This window comes from Monodon monoceros, unplaced genomic scaffold, assembly GCF_005190385.1.
Source record: "Monodon monoceros isolate NGI ecotype Baffin Bay Population unplaced genomic scaffold, NGI_Narwhal_1 Super_Scaffold_16, whole genome shotgun sequence".
Taxonomy (NCBI): domain Eukaryota; kingdom Metazoa; phylum Chordata; class Mammalia; order Artiodactyla; family Monodontidae; genus Monodon; species Monodon monoceros.
This window is the reverse complement of record NW_021703772.1, coordinates 111,871,081-111,890,597: the sequence shown is the minus strand read 5'-3', so window position 1 is coordinate 111,890,597 and position 19,517 is coordinate 111,871,081. Positions and strand designations below refer to the sequence as shown.

Here is a 19,517-nt window from a genome sequence, read left to right as displayed (position 1 = left end):
CCAGAACATAAAAGGTTGAGAGGATTTTCCAACTATCGGTATTTTCTAGGACCATGAGCTCAAATGAAGTTTAACATTGTGTCACTGAGCTCAAATGAAGTTTAACATTGTGTCACTGAGAAAACAAGGGCCAGGTAACAAGCCCCCCAACCTCCAGCCTTTCTTTTTACAGTTCTGCGCAGGCGCAAGGGTCTCACGAGGACCCCGGAGCCAGACCCCTCCCCAGCTCCCCAGGACCCTCTGAACTGGTTTGGAATCCTGGTTCCTCACAGTCTACGGCAAGCTCAAGCCAGCTTCCGGGAGGGTGAGTGGACCCCCTATCTACAGGGAGCACTTGAGCACTAATGCCAGGGCTGGGATTAGCCTGCAAAGGGCTTTGCAGGTTTTCTCCATTGCAGACTTTTGTTGCACACCTTCTGTGTTTTCAAAAAGCGTTTATTCGCTGTTGGCAGAGTTCCAGGTTCATATTAGGTGCTGGCAGTAAACAAAAGGGGCAAACAGCTTCATAGGATGTTTATTTTATTGAGAACAGAAAAACAACATGCAAACAAATAAGTAGGCCCTAAATATAATACCAGATAATGAGACTTGCTATGAAAAAATAAGGTAGAGTATGGAGTGAGCTGGGGAAGCTGTTTTTTGAATGGTAGCCTGGAAAGGCCTCTGAAGAGATGAAGGAGAGAGCTTTGGTGATCTGGGGGGACAGTGTTCTAGGTGCAGGGACCAGCCAGGGCAGAGCTCTGAGGCAAGGTTGTATCTGGAATGGCAGAGAGGAGGCCAGTGGTCTAGTGGAGGGGGGCGGGGGGAGGGCAGTGGAGGATGGGGTAAGTGGTGGAAAGCTGCCCGTTTTTTCAAGTAAAAGCCACAGGATTTGCTGACAGATCAACTGGGCAGTAAGGGAAGGAGTGAAGTGAAGGATGAGCCCACAGTTTCTAGCCAGAATGCTTGAAAGGGTGGATGCCCTCACCTGAAGTGGGAGGGCTGCGGAGCAGCAACAGCCGAGGGGAAGTCAGGAGTGGTGTGGGGTGTGTTCCTGGTACTGTGTGGTGGAGATTCTGATCAGATGGTTGGCCACATGCATCTGGAGTTTGGAAGAGGACTGGGCTGGAGAGAGAGATTTGGGAGCCCACTGCATAACACTGGTTTTAAATTCCCAAGTTGCTAACAGACACAGCATTAAAGTTGAAATGAGATAAGATCAGCAGAGGTCCTGGGAATGTGGACAGGAAGTAAGAGAAAAAAGAAGGGAAGAAACCAGTCGAGGAGACTTAGAAGCAACAGTGAGGCAGGAGCAACACCAAGAGAGTAAGATGTGCCCTGGAGGGAGGTGATCAGGTGTGTGGCCAGCTCTGCTGCCAGGCAGTTAGGCTGAAGACAGGACTGGCCAGTGGACTGGGTGGTGTGGATGGCCCAGAGGACTTGACAGCAGCTGTTCCAGGAGAAGCATCAGGTGAAAGCAACGTAGAGGTGGATCCAGAGTGTGGACCAATCTTGGGGGCAGAGAAAACAGGTAGAAGGAGAGAGGACAAGAGCAGTGAGGGGCTGTGATAATGGAGAAAAGAAGGAAGGAAATAAGGGCATGAGACTATATTATGATCTGTGAATTTTTAGTTCCTGGTGGGTGATATAAGGGGGTCAAGGAAGTATCTGAGGAGGTGACATTTTAGCAACGACCTGAAGGACATGAGGGTATGGGTCCAGTGAGGTTCTCGAGGAGCCAATGCAAGGCTATACCTGGAATGTTTTAGGAAGTGTGAAGGCCAGAGAGGCCTGGGGATGTCCAGAGCCCCCTGAGTCATTTGTCACCACAGATACATGGTGACAGTCTCTCCTCTTCCTCTAGGTCTGCAGCTGGCTGCAGACATGGCCAGCCTTCAGATCCGCATCGACTGGGGTCGAAGCCAGCTCCAGGGGCTGCAGGAGAAACTCAAGCAGCTGGAGCCCGGGGCTCCCTGACCTGCCACCACAGAAGCAAGGCAGTGAGCACAGCTGTTCTTCGATGTGGCTGCATTATCTCAGGCCTTCTTCCTTCACAGATTGCCCCCCACCCCAGCTATTCCTCCCTCCTTAATACTTCTCTGGTCTGCATGTTTCAAACTTTGTTAGGTGGGGAAGTTTGAAGGGACAAAGTGAGTAATGTTGAAAGCCACTACTCTGAAACCACTTCTAGACTTCTGTTGTCTCAGGACGTATTCATGTGGGGCAGGCACAAACCTGTTAGGTTAGTTCATATCACTGAACAACTGTAACAACCTGATGCATAAATCAGCTGTGGTTTTCCATTAAAGGATGAAATATTGAACAGTTAATGGCAGGGAAGGACAAGAAGTAGGTGCTTTGGTTTCACTAGATCCTTAAAAGTGATTTTGATGGAGGAATAAACCATACACAGCTAACAGATGAGGACAGAATGATTCCTCATCGATAAAACACACACACACCCGAGTAGATGGGCAGCGCTTGGCAGGTTTTAAGCCAGAAGGTAAAAAAGGATCGGACCTAGATTTTCAAGGGAAATCTTTCAAGAGACCATTCAGGTTTTTAAAAACTTGCCTTTATCTTTCCAAGAGTGAGGCTTTTAATTTGTTGAAGGGCCAGGAACTCTGTGTCAATTCATATTCCTACTGGCTTGTTGATATTTTTAGTAGTTTCTAGGAGCTAATTGTTATGTTTGGTGGATGTTAGTTTTTTGTTCATAATATGAGATGTAAATTTTTTTTCCCAGTTTGTTAATTTTGCTTATGGTGGTTTTAAAAAAAAACAAAGCAAACTTTTTATTATAAAATAAAACACATTACATTAAACTGCACAGACCAAATGAATAGCTCAAAGAGCAAGGTGAAAGCTATCATGAGCATCTCTCAGCTCTTGTGTTTTTAAGTCAGTTTTCTTAGTACAGTTGAATTTATCACTCAGCTATTTTATGATTTCTTGCTTTGGGATTGTAGTTGATGTGACGGTAAGGGAATTCGCCAGTGTTTTCCTCAAGAACTTTTGTGTTTTCAGGTGAGGTACAGGGTGAGTCCTGCACTCAACTTCCTATTTTCTACCACAGATCCACATACAGGGTACCACCCTTATCGCTGATTTGTGATGCCACCTTTTTCTTTCGATTAATCCCAATGTTGTATACCCGTACCATGTTCTGGCGGTTCCATTGTTTCATTGATCTTAATGTCAGACACAGGAACCACACTGTTTTAATTCTTGAGCCTTTAATACATACTTTAACCGCTGTAAGCGCACATTTTCTGGTTGGAGGGAATTTTTTTTTTTTGGCCGGTCCGGGGCTGGGCGGGGCACTACGTTGAGCTTGAGTTGTCTGTGAAACAGCCTAATCGAAGCACTGAAAAGGAAACGCTGTGACCGGAGGAAAAAAGGGCATCCCTCCACCCACATAAAAGGTTGAATTTCAGGCCAAAACCTGTTACAAACAAAGTGCCAACCTGTGAGATCTTCAAGCTAAAATGAGTTAAAGATAACACCCCGTTTTTGCTTTCTGAGGAAAAGATTTTCACGGGGAACCCGGTACTGGGGCGGGGGGAGAAGAGGTGTCTTTTGTTTTAGATGTCAGTTGACATCGAAGGACAAGCAATAGCCCTCCGTTATTTACTGCTGAAGTTGGGTTTCGGTGGCGGGGCGGCCAGGGTCCCAGCGTGGTGTGCTAGTGCGGACGGTGGCTACGACTAGCGCCCAGCCACCATCGCTTCGGTTCTTGGGAACACTTCCGGGAGGAGGAGTTCCCGCCCCTGGGAGGGGCCCGGATGTGCCGGCAGGCGCTACGTAGGCGGGCGGGTCCATGAAGTCTGGGCTCGCGCAGCCGCAGTCAGCACAGATTTCTACCAGCCGGAGCAAGGCCTGAGGTGCGCAGATGTCGTGAGGTGGTGCTGACGACAAGCTGACGCAAATAATATATGTCGCATCGAGGAAAACAGACTTTCGGAAGTTCCCATATGGTCTAGCGGTTAGGATTCCTGGTTTTCACCCAGGCGGCCCGGGTTCGACTCCCGGTATGGGAACGTTGAGTTATTTTTCTTACTTACTCTTTCAACTTGCCACAGTTTGGTTTTTTTCCACTAGCACACCTCACGTCAAATTAAATGTCTCTCTCCATTTAAACCTGGAGAAATTGAGGCCCGGGAAGCTCTGGGCCCCATCCGTCAGTGTATTAATCGGAAGTGTTGATTTTCATCACGTCATTGACTAGTTCTACCAGTGAGTTACATGCGGTACCATATCCACTACGGGTGTGAGTAATAGTAGTAGTTACCGGTTAAATGTTTACTCCAGTATGTATTAGACCATCGCCGTGAAGGGCGCCCCGGGCCCGGCCCCTCCCTCGAGGGCGGCGCCGCCGCAGCCTGGCTCCCGGGCCTGCGGGGAGGGTGGGGCCGCCGCTGCGGAGCTGTGTCCGCGGAGGGGCGAGCGGCAGGCTGCGGAGGGGACCGGAGCGTTCCCTGACGGTTTTAGCTCTCTTTGGCCCGGCGGCTGCTGTGTTTGCCCTGTGGTCCAGTGGTTAGGGGTCCTGGGTTCTCACGGGGGCAACGCGGGCTTGCGGGCCGGGCCCGCACGCCACGTCCCCCGCACCCCAGCCCGGGCACTCTTCCCTTCGAAAGGGGAGCCAAAGCCACAAACATGAGTCAGGAAACGTCTTCCTCCGTTTTCCGTCCCTTTACCCTGTCGGATCAGTTAATCCAGGGAGCTTACGCGCAGGCCCGAGGCCCTGTCCCCAGTAGCGCACCACCACACGCGTGTATTCATTCACACTTCTGCGCGGGGGGGCGGGGATTATCTCTATAATCATATTAATTTTAAGCGTGGAAGTTACAGTAGGTTACAGTGGTTTCCGATCTGGCATGCACAGAGCTTGGAAGTCATTTCTATCCCCACAATAAGGAAAAAGCTGAGAAAACTACAGTTTAGCCACTCGTCTTGGATCATGAGGAAATTGAGGTCGCGGGGCCAACTGCTGCCTCGAAAACTGGAGAGAAGAGTGAGGACAGAGAGCCAGGCCTCACCAGCCTCAGAAGCGGCTGCCAGAGTCAGCAACTTGTAGGAAAACTTGGAGGCTCACTGAGCGTCACACTTGTGGGTTTTACTCCAGGAGCCCTACCAGGTGCTCCGGGTCAGGACTGGAGAAAAAGCCCCCGGTGCTTCTGGCAAGGGGAGGGGGAAAGGAACCGTTCGGAAACGAACCAGCGCAGCCTGTCCTCCTTAACAAAGGCCCATCCTCAGGGAAACTGTTACCAGAGCATACCCAACCTGGGGGAAGGGAGATACCGAACTCCAGCCCTCTCTCGCCGTAAAGGGAGGAACAGAAGCTCAGAAACACTTGTGAAGGTCACAGCCCACGGGCAGATGCTCAGTGAAAGACTAAGCCCTTAACCATAGGGTTCTAGACACTTCCCCTCCGCCCAGCTCTTACCACCACATAACTAAAGCTCCTGCGTTACAATAATAGGGGACTATAGCCGAAGGAACTGCTAGGCTCAGAATCTGTGTAAGAGGTCTAATGGGAAAGCCAAAGACAACACAAGACACAAAAATAAGAACACTGGAGGAAATTTTAGCCTCTGACACCTACAACTAGAGCAAACAATAAATACAGCCTGGTTCCTAGCCAGAAAAATACAAAAGCTCACACTAAAAGCCTATTTACCTCAGTTCTTTCTACCCGATACATCATGTGTAGCTCTTAACAAAAATTTAAAAGACAGATGATAAAACAGGGACCGTTTCTATGCCCTTGAGCCCCTGAAATTATTCAGACTAGCCAATACTAAATCCCCTTGCCCTGCCTCTGCCTCTTGACTTCCCCTTGGTCATTCTCTGTGTCCCATGCCTCCACATGCGTCCCTACTCCCTCTCTTGGGAATGTTGAGCACAATAAACTATGTTTTCAGTGGCAATTGTCTCCTGATCTGTTGGCCTTACAATACCTAAGTAATAATAATAAAACATTGAAACAATTGGTCCAGCAAGCAGAATGGTTTGATCTCAGACCGAATGACTGATCTTGACTTTCTAACAGGTCTTCCAGATGGCAGCAGCAGGCACGCTGCTGGCTGGCATGTTGTTGCTGTAGCCAAAGCTGCTTTTTTTTTTTTTTTTTTTTGCGGTACGCGGGCCTCTCACTGCTGTGGCCTCTCCCATCCGCGTAGGCCCAGCGGCCACGGCTCACGGGCCCAGCCGCTCCGCGGCATGTGGGATCTTCCCGGACCGGAGCACGAACCCGCGTCCCCTGCATCAGTAGGCAGACTCTCAACCACTGCGCCACCAGGGAAGCCCCAAAGCTGCTTTTTGTTGCCTCTACCAGATGTTGCTGTGAATCCCGTTCATAAATTTTGGAACTTGTAAACAAAGTCCTCCCCTAGTTCCTATCTGAGTCAAGGTGTCAAGTGTTCAGGACAGAGTACCTGGGGGTAGTTCAAATTAATTGGCTACTTGTGACAGTTGAAAGGCTCCTCCAAGGAGAGTGAGGGGTAACTCTTTCCAAGTGCCATGGGATGGATCTGAGCAGCCCACGAAGTGGTGGGGCCATCAGAGTCATAATATTCTGTAACAGAGTTGGTTTCTTTGGCTTATTCCATATGATGGCAAGGGACTACTCTGAGACTACTGTGTCTCCATGGGGTCAGGGTGAGGGCATCCCAGCTACGATGACACCCCCAAGTGTTGCCCAGTGGAGTATTTGCCCTTACAGAATTTGAAATGAAATCTTTCAAAAAAATTTCTTTTTTGCGGTACGCGGGCCTCTCACTGTTGCGACCTCTCCCGTTGCAGAGCCCAGGCTCCGGACGCGCAGGCTTAGCGGCCATGGCTCGCGGAGTGCCATGGCTCACGGGCCCAGCCGCTCCGCGGCATGTGGGGGTCTTCCCAGTCCAGGGCATGAACCCGTGTCCCCTGCATCGGCAGGCGGACTCTCAACCACTGCGCCACCAGGGAAGCCCTAAAAAAAATTTTTATTGTGATAAAATATACTTCATAAAATTTACCATCATAACCATTTTTTTGTTTTAAAAAATTTATTGAAATATAGTTGATTTAAAATGTTGTGTTAGTTTCTGGTGTACAGCAAAGTGATTCAGTTATACATATATAAAATATTTTTAAATATTTATTTATATTTTATTCGGCCGTGTGAGGTTTTAGTTGTGGCATGCGGGATCTTCGTTGTGGCGTGCAGGATCTTTAGCTGCAGCATGCTAACTCTTAGTTGCGGCAGGTGGGATCTAGTTCCCTGATTAGGGATTGAACCTGGGCCCCCTGCATTGGGAGTGCAGAGTCTTAGCCATTGGACCACCAGGGAAGTCTCTAGTTATACATATATATATTATAATAGTTTGCATCTGCTAATCCCAAACTCCCAATCCATCCCTCCCCCACCCCCCTTCCGCTTGGCAAACATATGTCTGTTCTGAGTCTATTTCTGTTTTGTAGACAAGTTCATTTATGTCATATTTTAAATTCCACATATAAGTGATATCACATGGTATTTGTCTTTCTCATTCTGACTTACTTCACTTAGTATGATAATCTCTGGGTCCATCCATGTTGCTGCAAATGGCCTTATTTCATTCTTTTTTATGGCTGAGCACTATTCCATTGTGTGTGTGTGTGTGTGTGTGTGTGTATGCCACATCTTCTTTATCCATTCATCTGTCAATGAACGTTTAGGTTGTTTCCATGTCTTGGCTATTGTAAATAGTGCTGCTATGAACATAGGGGTGCATGTATCTTTTCAAATTAGAGTTTGGACTTGTCCAGATATATGCCCAGGAGTGGGAATGCTGGATCACATGGTAACTCTATTTTTAGTTTTTTGAGGAACCTCCATACTGTTTTCCATAGGGGCTGCACCAGTTTACATTCCCACCAACAGTGCAGGAGGGTTCACTTTTCTCCAACATCCTCTCCAGCATTTGTTATTTGTAGACTTTTTAATGATGGCCATGTTGACTAGTGTGAGGTGGTACCTCATGGTAGTTTTGATTTGCATGTCTCTAATAATTAGCGATGTTGAGCATCTTTTCATGTGCCTGTTGGCCATCTGTATGTCTTCTTTGGAGAAATGTCTAGTTAGGTCTTCTGCCCATTTTTGATTGAGTTGTTTGGTTTTATGTTATTGAGTTGTATGAGCTGTTTGTATATTTTGGAAATTAAGCCCTTGTCAGTCACATTGTTTGCAAATATTTTTCTCCCAATCTGTAGGTTGTCTTTTCATTTTGTTTATGGTTTCCTTTGCTGTGCAAAAACTTGTAAGTTTGATTAGGTCCCATTTGTTTATTTCTGCTTTTATTTCTATTGCCTTCATAGACTGACCTAAGAAAACATTGGTATGATTTATGTCAAAGAGTGTTTTGCCTGTGTTCAGTTCCCTCAGCATGGGTCTTTGCTTGAGTGGAAAGGACAGATGCCAGGACCCTAATGATCTTTCTAGCTCTAACAGCCTGTAATTCCAGTTAAATAAAAAGGAAGGAAATCATTTTAGCCCCCCTCTCAATGTTAATTTTTTAAATAATTAGCAGGAAATCTTCAGGACCAGTCCCCAGAACTGGTGGGCTTGTCTTCTGTGGAGGTTTGGCACTGTTCTGGGTGGGCCAGAACTTTCAGCCCAGCCTATGCTCCTAGAGAATGTATGCTGGGCTCAAGAGAATGAGATTAAGTGGGCAGTGAAGTTAGCTGTATCCTCTATAGAGGCATAGCAAACTCCTGGAGGGTGGCCCTTGGCACCTCAAAATCCTTACCAGACCTTGGTCCAGCATCTGGAAACTCTTGTTTCCAATTTTTTTCAAAATTCAAAACTTTTTCTCCCTGTTTTCTACTAGCCTCTGAAATTTCTAAAGTAGAATTTGGACCCAGCTGGGGGGAAAATTTTTTTTTAAGGTACATCTACATCTTGCTTACCCAGAAATAACTTTTCACTTTCATTTCTACCCATCAGAAATATGGTTTAAAAAGAAAGTTCTGAATATGTTTGGAGAGGAGTGAGCAGTTTGGGGTGGAGGCATATTTTGGGCCAGCATGACCCAGGGGTCCCTGCATCTGAGAGTCCTACTTCATTACTGGAGAGACCAGCCAAATACTCATAGAACAACTAGAAAATGACCAAGTGCTAAACAGGCTTCCAGAGCAAGAGAAAGGCCTGGACTGGACAGAGCTCACAGAGCTCCTTAGGTTTCAATAAGCCTCGAAGGGGAGTGAGAGTTCAGGCAGAGAAGGTTCTTGAAGAACAGCCTCTCAGAACACTGTGCAAGGACAGGTCGACAAGGTAACCCAGGTTATGTAAGGTCTGGGGTTGCTCATTCCTTCATCATTCAGTTCTGCCTGTTCTGGTGGAAAGAGAAGAAGGGAATGAAAAAGAAAAGTGGGGAAGGGCCCTAGAGCTGGGCTGTGCCCTCTGCGCCCTGCTGGCTCCAGGTGGGTTGGGGCAAGTGGCGCCCTGCAGTAGAGGCTGTCAGGGCTCTGGCTGGGCTGCATGACGGCCCGGCGGATGCTCATATGACCAAGGGCCCAAGGCCCTGAAGTCCCTACCCCCTCAGCCCCAGCAGCTGGACCTCGTGAGCTCTCGGAACCCAGCAGGGCCGGATCTGGAGTATCCCGTGATGGGAGGGCACGGAGAACACCAGGACCTCGAAATGCTGGAGGCCCTGGTCTCAGGCACACAGCAGGCTGGCCTGCCTCCTACTTTCCAGACGCAGCTGGTAGGAGGCATGGGCAGCAGAAGCGAGGCCTAGCGCCTGGGCCAGCTGGTGGTGCGCCCAGACCTGGCAAGTAGGGACCTCGCTGTGCCTGGTCCAGAGCCACGTGGGAAGCCAGAGTGGCCAGAGCAGGCCATGGGCTTCTGGGGCCCTGGCGTCAGAACATATCACCTGGAACATGCCCAATCTCCCCTGACCTCAGGAGCAGGGTTACTGACATGGTTATTACTTGGTTTGCAGACCTCCTGGGGACACCAGCTGCTGAAGGCTTTAGCCTTCCACCCCCTCCCTCTCCCGCAGCTCTTTCCAAAGACCCCCCTGTCCCTCCTCCCTCCCCGCCCTGCAGCCACTGCCCTCCCCATCCTAAAATCCCACCTGCCCGCTACATCCCAGTGGCCTTCGTTGGCCCCCTATGGCAACACTGGCAGGAGGCAGCATTCCAGCCCCTCAACCTCACAGCCCCACCCAGACTCAGGGCAATGGGGTGGGCGGGGGCACTGACTGAGGGGACCCCTAACGTGCGGGCAGCAGGCTCCCTACGTCCTTGAGTTCTTCCTATACTGGGAGCTCCGAGAAATTCACAAGGCAGGGGCTGCAGGCCACAGCTGACTCCAACACAGTCATTCCCTTTCCCAAGGGAAAGACGTTCCCTTGGCAAGACAGGGACAAGCCAAGAGAACGAATGTCCTTTTGCACCTGGACCCCATAGTACAAACTTTGTGTGCCCTTAGGTCCCAAGGACATAAGACCTAACTGAGGCCTCAGGCCCCGCTGGCGTGCTCCTGGATATTGCTCTTACAGAGCAGCGGGTGGGGCTGGCAGGCACCCTGCGAGGGGCAGCCACAACACTTCCTGGCCCAGCTGGAGCAGACAGCCCTCCCTCGGGGAGCTGCCCTCTCCCCCACAGCCTGCCCTCTCTCCCTCTCTCTCTCTCCCCTCCTCTCTCCTCTTTTGGCCACCTGTGGGCAGGGTTCTGGTCTGGGTGGGTTGCATGGTGGGTTTGCAGGAAAGGCTGGGCTACTGCCCTCTGGACTTCCTGGCTGGCTTCCATTGGGTGGAGCAAGTCTGAGCTGAACTGGAACACAGTACTCAATGCTAGCAAACTGTATGCTCAAAATGGACCAATGGCTGATGTGAAATTTGGAATACTTCTTACAACTACCATTAAATATGTAGTTTCCATGTGCTGAAAGTGACCTCCATCCCACATCTTCAAATTAAGGGGAATAAAATGGTTCATATGTGACTCATATAATTGCAGTGATAAGTGCAGGCAATTTAGTCATGAAGGAGAATGACCCTGTGTGATTCTCTTTGTTTCAGTTCCATGAGTCTCTGAGGACTTTGTGAAGTGTCACACTTTAAGTATCATTACTGCAGTTCAAGAGAGCATTTGAACTGCAATTTATAGATGAGTAAATGAAAGTATGAGAGATGAGTCCAAGGTCAACAGATCCAGAATAAGAAACCAGCTAGTTACGTTTTTTTCAAAGGCATGCATCAGCCACTTGGATACTTGATATGCTAACACTGTCCACCTAGACTTTAAATCCAACCTCACTGACCCATATATGAGGTGGTCGAGAAACATTCGGGTGCTTACTTGAATTCTTATTTAAAAAGTACCCTTAGGGCTTTCCAGGGCTTCCCTGGTGCGCAGTGGTTGAGAGTCTGCTTGCCGATGCAGGGCACACGGGTTCGTGCCCCGGTCCGGGAACGTGCCGCGGAGCGGCTGGGCCCGTGGGCCATGGCTGCTGGGCCTGCGCGTCCGGAGCCTGTGCTCCGCAGCGGGAGAGGCAGCGACATTGAGAGGCCCGCGTACCACAAAAAGTACCCTTTACTGCTGCAACAGTGAAGTACAGTTCCTTAGTACATAACACTCCTTTTTTTTCTGGTCTACATTCTGGTTCCTTGTCACTATCCTGGGTTCCAAGTGAATATGAAAACACAAGGGGAAATAGTTTCCTTAAAATCACTAGTTCAACTGGTTTAACCTATTTACAAAAACAGGAAGGTCTGTCAGAATGAGAAAGTTCTTAGAGACCAAGGAGTTGGTACATGGGCACTCCAGCAGGTGACCACTACACACCAACCATTCTTTTTTCAGATCATTATTCCTAGGGGTTTATTGATTTTATAAATCAAGTTTGGGCTTTGTTAATTTTCTCTATGGTTATTCATTTTCTATTTAACTAATTTCTGCTCTTTTTATTTACTTCACTTACTTGGGTTTGATTTGCTCTTTTTTTTTTTCTAGCTTCTTAAGAGGAAACTTGGATAACTGGTTTTAAACTTATCTTTTTTCTTTTTCTAATGTAAGTATTTAAAGCTACACATTTCCCTCTAAGCACCACTGTAGCTACATCTTACCAAATTTGATGTTACCTTTTTATTATCATTATTTGAAATATTATATAATTTCTTTGTTATTTCTTCTCTAAAGCATGGAGTTTTATAAAGTGTATTGTTCAATTTCCAAATATTTAGGGCTTTTCTAGACATCTTATTATTACTGTTTTCTAATTTAATTCCAGTGTGGTCAGAGAACATAATTTGTAATATTTTAATATATTGGTATACATTGACCCAGAATATCTCAGTGAATTTTCCATGTTTACTATGAAAAAATGTTATTTTTTTCTACAGTAGTTAGGTGGAATAGCCGATAAAAGTCAATTGTGTCAAGATTAATAGTGTCATTCAGAAACCTTCTATGTACATATTGATTTTTTGTGTAGATGTTCTATCAGCAAACTTTAATTATATATTTTATTCTTCCAACTTCTTTTCCAATATACACTTTTATATTCCATGTTAGTAGTTCACTAAAATTATATAACTCATCTTTGGAATTTCATAAGCAATTTTAAACTGTAAACAATACTTATTAAAATTCAATAAATACATATAGGTGGTAGCCAAACCAACTTAATTATTAATTAACTAATTCATAGTGATCATTAAATAGGTAATGTTTTAACATTACAATTCCCTTCTAAGTGTTTTTATTTCCAGGTAACCCAAGTCTTTATAATAAGTTTATGAAATTTCAGTTTCTCATTTGGTCAGTCAGTGTTTCTAACAGGGCATTTTTAATTACTATTAAGAAATAACAATAATAAAGTAATGAAGTTGCAAAGAAAAGAAATAACATAGCATAAATTGTTCACCAACTTCTGTTTTACATCCAAAATGTTGACCTTCCTTCAATCCAAAATATTGATAGCCTTTACTTTGTTTTTTCCCCTTTGCTTACTGATATATCTGAAAATTAGATTGAAGGATAGCTGAGTCCCTTACATTTGATCTCTTTTAGAACACTAAAGATAAGGCTTAAAAAGTCAACACTTAGAGCTTCCCTGGTGGCGCAGTGGTTGAGAGTCCGCCTGCCGATGCTAGGCGACACGGGTTCTGTACCCCGGTCCAGGAAGACCCCACATGCCACGGAACAGCTGGGCCCGTGAGTCATGGCCACTGAGCTTGCGCGTCTGGAGCCTGTGCTCCGCAACGAGAGAGGCCACAACAGTGAGAGGCCCGCGTACCGTAAAAAAAAAAAAAAAGAGAGAAAATCAACACTCACATTTTCACTGAGTTCAGGTTTTCCTCTACATTTTCACTGAGTTCAGGTTTTCCTCTACATTTTCACTGAGTTCAGGTTTTCCTCTACATTTTCACTGAGTTCAGGTTTTCCTCTATGTCTATAGGGACTAATTTTCCAACAGAATGTCCATGTCTTTTATCCATTAAACTAACATCAGTCGAGCACCTAAACTGTGTCAGGCACTGAGGTGGAGGGAGGACCTGCACAGCTACCAGCTAAAAGGTCACAGAGGCCATCCTGACTTCTCCATTTAAATTAGCCTCCTTTCCACATAAGGGGTGTGTAGAAGTTCTCTTTGAGGGAATGATAACACCTGCGGATGTGCAGGTGATGAGCAGGAAAAAGAATATTCTAAGCAGAGAGGATAGTACCAGAGATAGGAAAGAACTTGGTGTGTTCAAGAAGCTGCAAGAAAGTTGGCATGATCAGAGGATAGTGAACGATGGAGAGAGGGTCAAAAGGTGAGATGCAGACACAGGATACAAATCAGGCAGGGTATGATCAAGGATTTGTGGATAATGCATTCTTTTATCCCATGATATTCTTCTCATGCATTGGTTTGAAAAGAGACATTTATTTTCTACTGCTGAAAGACAGAGAGAAAACATAAACAGGGAAGAGAATATATATCTGTATGTATGCAAGAGGGATCATAGCATCTCTGTGCCTGAAACTAAGGGATGTGGTAAGAGTGAACCAGAAAATAAGAACATAACTCTGCCATCCCATCACAGAGAAAAAACAACTAGCAAGACCCTGCAAATAGACAGTTCAATAATTCAGTGCAACAAATATTTATGATTTCGTCTGGGCAGGTCCCTTTGTTAGACACTGTGTGAAATCCTGAAAAGAGTGGCCACAGCCCCTGTGCTCTGGTAAACATTTGTGAGGGGGGTTCAGTGGGAAAAGTCTAGCAAGAGATGGATGGGAGAGACAAGAGAGGAAAACCCATTAGAATCTAGCATTGCTGATTGGAATACAGCCATTCAAATATAATGAAGTCTAGAGGAAGGATTCTTGGTGAGGATAGGAGAGGTTTGTGTCTGTGTGTTTATGTTTTGGAGACAGAAGGGACAAAGTAGAGATAACAAACATAGTTTTAAAAGTTGAGATCGGCTACACTTTTCTTATCCTCTCGCTCCGAGTTTAGTGGTTCTCATCCCTGTCTTCCCATTAGAATCACCCAGGGGAAACTAACAAAAACAGACAAACAAATAAAGCTTAATATAAGACTCCATCCCATCCCATCACATACCATCAAATCACATCACATCACATTACAATTAGAGCAGTCTCCAGCACTGTGGCTGGATAGCAGCATATTTAAATATTTATTCTGAGTATTTTAAATTGCAGCCAGAGTAGAGAACCATGAGCCTAGCCTCTACTTTGGAAGAAAGTCTAAAACGATGAAAACCTCAATATTTGAATTACTTTCTGGATATTTTTTATTGTTTCTGGAATTTCAATAAATGGTCTCAAAATACACGATGTGACCAACTGAATGATTGCCTTAGAGACTAAAAGGCTTTCAATGCATATACACTTTACTAATGCTTTTCCCTTAATTTACAAAACTACTTTCTAATGGAAATAAAATCAATGTAGTTCAGATTAAAGTAGACACAAATCTTTCAGTTATGGTATGTATAAAAGTTTTTTACAGTTAAAAAACCCTCCTGATTTTTTTAAAAAACAGGATACTACAGAAGGAGGAGATAAATTGCATAACACAACTTCAACAATTCTTTCCTTTTTCTCCCCTAAGAACTGGACAGTAATGGTAATAATCTGAAACCAGAAAGGAAAAGATAATTTATTTCTCTTAGACCTCTCAGAGCAAAACTCCATCCCATTAAGGTAATAAAACCAATTGAGATAATCACTAAAATAGTAATGATTGTGATAATAGTTACGGACTGAACACTTTGGGCCTCAAATTTACTTTTTTAAGTTAGTTTATCCCTTCACAAAACTATTAGTAACCTCCAATGTACATGAGTGTATGTGTATGAGTTGGAAGGGGGCGGGATCAGAGCTGGAGGATGAATAATGTATGCACAACCACAGGGAGCCTTTTCACACATGTAGATCTAAACATTGGATTACCCGGGTGGGGTGGGGAGTGGGGTCTTCTGCACTTTAAAAAGTTAGCTTATTAATTCTGGTACATTTTCCTTCTGTACGGTTGAAAACTACCATTTAAAACTACGAGCCATTCAAGATGAATAAAAATCAAATAACATAAAAATATTTAAAAGTTTTCATTTTAATAGTAAAACTGGGAAAGTCCCAAGCAAACTGGAATGATCAGTCACTCTAGTATAATCATCTATGGTACATTTTAACCCATATGCACCTTGAGAAATTTCTACTGTGGAGTGATGTCAGCATCATGGCAGAATAAAATGTCTCATTTTTGTGCCCCTCTCAACAAGAATTATTTGGCATCTGTCCATGGATGCAAGTGCCTTTGAGGGAGCTGTGGAATTCAGCACCATATATCAAGAGACCTGGGAAGAATCTCACCCACCCATGAATCGGGTAATAGGCATACAGACCTCGGTCCTAGCTGTGGTCCTAGCCCGTGGATCAGCTCTAACCCCTCTTGGCCATGGTCCAGTACCCTCTGGAAAACAATATTTTAGACAATGACCCAAGAATGAGAGAGCTTTTGTGGAAATCCAGGTTTCCAGAAGAGAAGTTCCAGCACACCACTGGAACAAAAACAAAAACATATGAGTTTGGGTGCAATGGAGAGGAGTAGAGTCATGAGCCGCAAGAATGGACGGTGGGAAAAGACTAGGAGAGTGGCAGATGGCACTCTCTGAGAGAATTAAAGGGCCACCGATCCTACTAACTGCATCACAAGTTCTATCAAGAAGCCTGCCCACAAGCTTCTGGGAGCACCTTGCCTGAAGATACCCTGAATGGCCCACAGGCATCCCAGCACTCAGTATGCCTCACTTTTCCCCTACCTTCACCCCTCCGCCCCTGGAGCTAGCTCCCAACACAGGCACACTCCAGACAGCAGCAGCAAGAGTGAGATTTGGCAGACAGCTGGTGGGCATGCACAGATGATGGAACCAGATCGGGCCAGGAAGAGACCACAGACTTGAGTTTTAGTGCCAGCTTATGGAAAACAAAGACTGTCAAAATCCAGGCTGGTGCATTGCAGGATTGAGGGCAGGCATACAATCTTAAGAATTTTACACTCCCCCTACCACCAAGAGGGAAAAAGAGGGGTGGTGAAGGTGTAACCACAAAAGGCTGGAGAAAGCCTCAGAATCACTAGCAGCACTGATAGAAGGTATTTCTCTCCTGAAGGCAGTAAAGACTGAAGGAGGTGACTGCTATTTCAAATGCAAAGACAGCAATGAAAAACTTCAAGGAACATGAAAGATCAAAGAAACATGACACCAGGACTTCCCTGGTGGCGCAGTGTTTAAGAATCCACCTGCCACTGCAGGAGACACGGGTCAAGCCCTGGTCTGGGAAGATCCCACATGCCACAGAGCAACTAAGCCCAAGCGCCACAACTACTGAGCCTGCGCTCTAGAGCCTGCGAGCCACAATTACTGAGCCCATGTGCCACAACTACTGAAGACCACGCATGTAGAACCTGTGCACCACAACAAGAGAAACCACCACAATGAGAAGCCTGAGCACCACAACAAAGAGTAGCTCCTGCTCACCACAACTAGAGAAAGACGGCATGCAGCAGCAAAGACCCAATGCAGCCATAAATAAATAAATAAATTTATTTAAAAAAAACAAAGAAACATGACACCACCAAAGGAACACAATAATCTTCCAGTAACCAGCACCAAAGACATGGAGATCTGCAATTTACCAAATACAATTTCAAAATAGTTATTTTAAGGAAATTCAGTGAGCTACAAGAAAACACAGAAGACAATTCAACAAAAGAGGGAAAATAATACATTAACAAAATGAGAAGTTTAACAAAGAGATAGAAATCATAAAAAAACACAAATTCTGGACCTGAAGAATAAAATGAATGACATGAAAAATGCCATAGAGAGCATTAACATCAGAATGAATCAAGCAGAAGATAGAATCTGTGAGATAGAAGACTAGAACTTTGGAATTATCCAGTCAGAGGAGAAATAAGAAAAAAAGACTGAAAACGAGTGAGGAAAGCCTATTTGATCTACGGAATGACATCAATAGAGCCAATTTGCAAATTATCAGAGTTCCAAGGGGAGAGGAGAGGGAAAAGGAGACAGAAAGTTTATTTAAAGAAATAATAGCTGAGAATGTCACAAATCTGGGGAGAGATTTGGATAACCAAGCTCATGAAGCTCACAGGTCACCAAACAAAATCAACTTAAAGAGTTCCTCTCAGTGACACATTATAATATAACTCAAAAAACAAAGACAAAGAGAGAATCTTAAAAGCAGCAAGACCAAAGAAATTGTAATTTATCAGAGATGAAGAGAACTTAAAGAGATGAAAAAAAGATATTCCATGCAAATGGTAAACAAAAGAGAGAAGAAGTAGCTACATGTATACAAAAATAGATCTTAAACTAAAAACAGTAACAAGAGAAAGACAAATTCTTGATGAACTGACCTCTTTATCATTATATATATAAAACATTCGTAAATATATGTGCACCCAACATCAGAGCACCCAAATACATTAAACAAATACTAACAGAGCTGAAGGGAGAAATAGACAACAGTAGGGGATTTCAATTCCTCACTTTTAACAATGGATAGGTCATCCAGACAGAAAATCAATAAGTAAACATTGAATGTGATCTATACTTTATACCAAATGGACCTAACAGACATGTACAGAACATTCCATCCAACAGCACCAGAATACACATTCTTCTTAACGCACATGGAGCCTTCTTTATGATAGGTCATGTGATAGGTCACAAAAGAAGTCTCAGAAAATTTAAGAAGATTGAAATCATACAATGTATCTTTTCCAACCACAATGGCATAAAACTAGAAATCAATAACAGAACAAAAGATGGAAAGTTCTGAAATACTTGGAAATTAAACAACACACCCCTGAATGCATCAAAGAACAAATCCAAGGGAAAAGTCAAATATCGTGAAAAAATGAAAAATAGAAACAAAAAATATCACAACCTATAGAATGCCATAAAAGCAGTTCTAAGAGGGAAGTTTATAGGGATTAATACCTACATTAATGAAGCAACTGACAAAGATTAATCTCTAAAATTTACAACCAGCTCATGCAGCTCAATGTCAAAAAGCAAATAACCCAATCCAAAAATGGGCAGAAGACCTAAATAGACATTTCTCCAAAGAAGATATACAGATTGCCAACAAATACATGAAAGGATGCTTAACATCACTAATCATTAGAGAAATGCAAATCAAAACTACAATGCGGTATCACCTCACACCAGTCAGAATGGCCATCATCAAAAAATCTACAAACAATAAATGCTGGAGGGACTTCCCTGGTGGCGCAGTGGTTAAGAATCCACCTGCCAATGCAGGGGACACGGGTTCAAGCCCTGGCCTGAGAAGATCCCACATGCCATGGAGCAACTAAGCCCGTGTGCCACAACTACTGAGCCCATGTGCCACAACTACTGAAGCCCATGCACCTGGAGCCCGTGCTCCACAACAAGAGAAGCCACTGCAATGAGAAGCCCGTGCACCACAACGAAGAGTAGCCCCCGCTCGCCACAACTAGAGAAAGCCCGTGCGCGGCAACGAAGACCCAAATGCAGCCAAAAATAAATGAAATAAAATAATTTTTAAAAAAATAAATGCTGGAAAGGGTGTGGAGAAAAGGGAACCGTCTTGCACTGTTGGTGGGAATGTAAATTGATACAGCCACTATGAAGAACAGTATGGAGGTTCCTTAAAAAACTAAAAATAGAACTACCATACGACCCAGCAATCCCACTATTGGGCATATACCCTGAAAAAACCATAATTCAGAAAGAGTCATGTACCACAATGTTCACTGCAGCACTATTTACAGTAGCTAGGACATGGAAGCAACCTAAGTGTCCATCGACAGATGAATGGATAAAGAAGATGTAGCACATATATACAATGGACTATTGCTCAGCCATAAAAAGAAATGAAATTGAGTTATTTGTAGTGAGGTAGATGGACCTAGAGTCTGTCATACAGAGTGAAGTAAGTCAGAAAGAGAAAAACAAATACCGGATGCTAACACATACATATGGAAT

The 19,517-nt window shown here is 44.8% G+C and overlaps 1 protein-coding gene and 1 non-coding gene across 2 annotated transcripts in view; both read left to right on the top strand.

The window, feature by feature from the left end:
* CCDC115 (coiled-coil domain containing 115) overlaps positions 1 to 2,792 on the top strand; it is a 3,828-nt gene extending 1,036 nt beyond the window's left edge. Inside the window, exons 4-5 of the mRNA XM_029226096.1 lie at positions 173 to 304; positions 1,844 to 2,792. Coding sequence (XP_029081929.1) covers positions 173 to 304; positions 1,844 to 1,956 — 245 coding nt within the window. The 3' untranslated portion in view covers positions 1,957 to 2,792. The remainder of the gene's footprint in view (positions 1 to 172; positions 305 to 1,843) is intronic.
* Positions 2,793 to 3,947: 1,155 nt separating this feature from the next.
* Positions 3,948 to 4,019, top strand: TRNAE-UUC. The gene has a single exon. It is a non-coding gene; the product is annotated as a tRNA-Glu (tRNA).
* Positions 4,020 to 19,517: the final 15,498 nt, after the last annotated feature.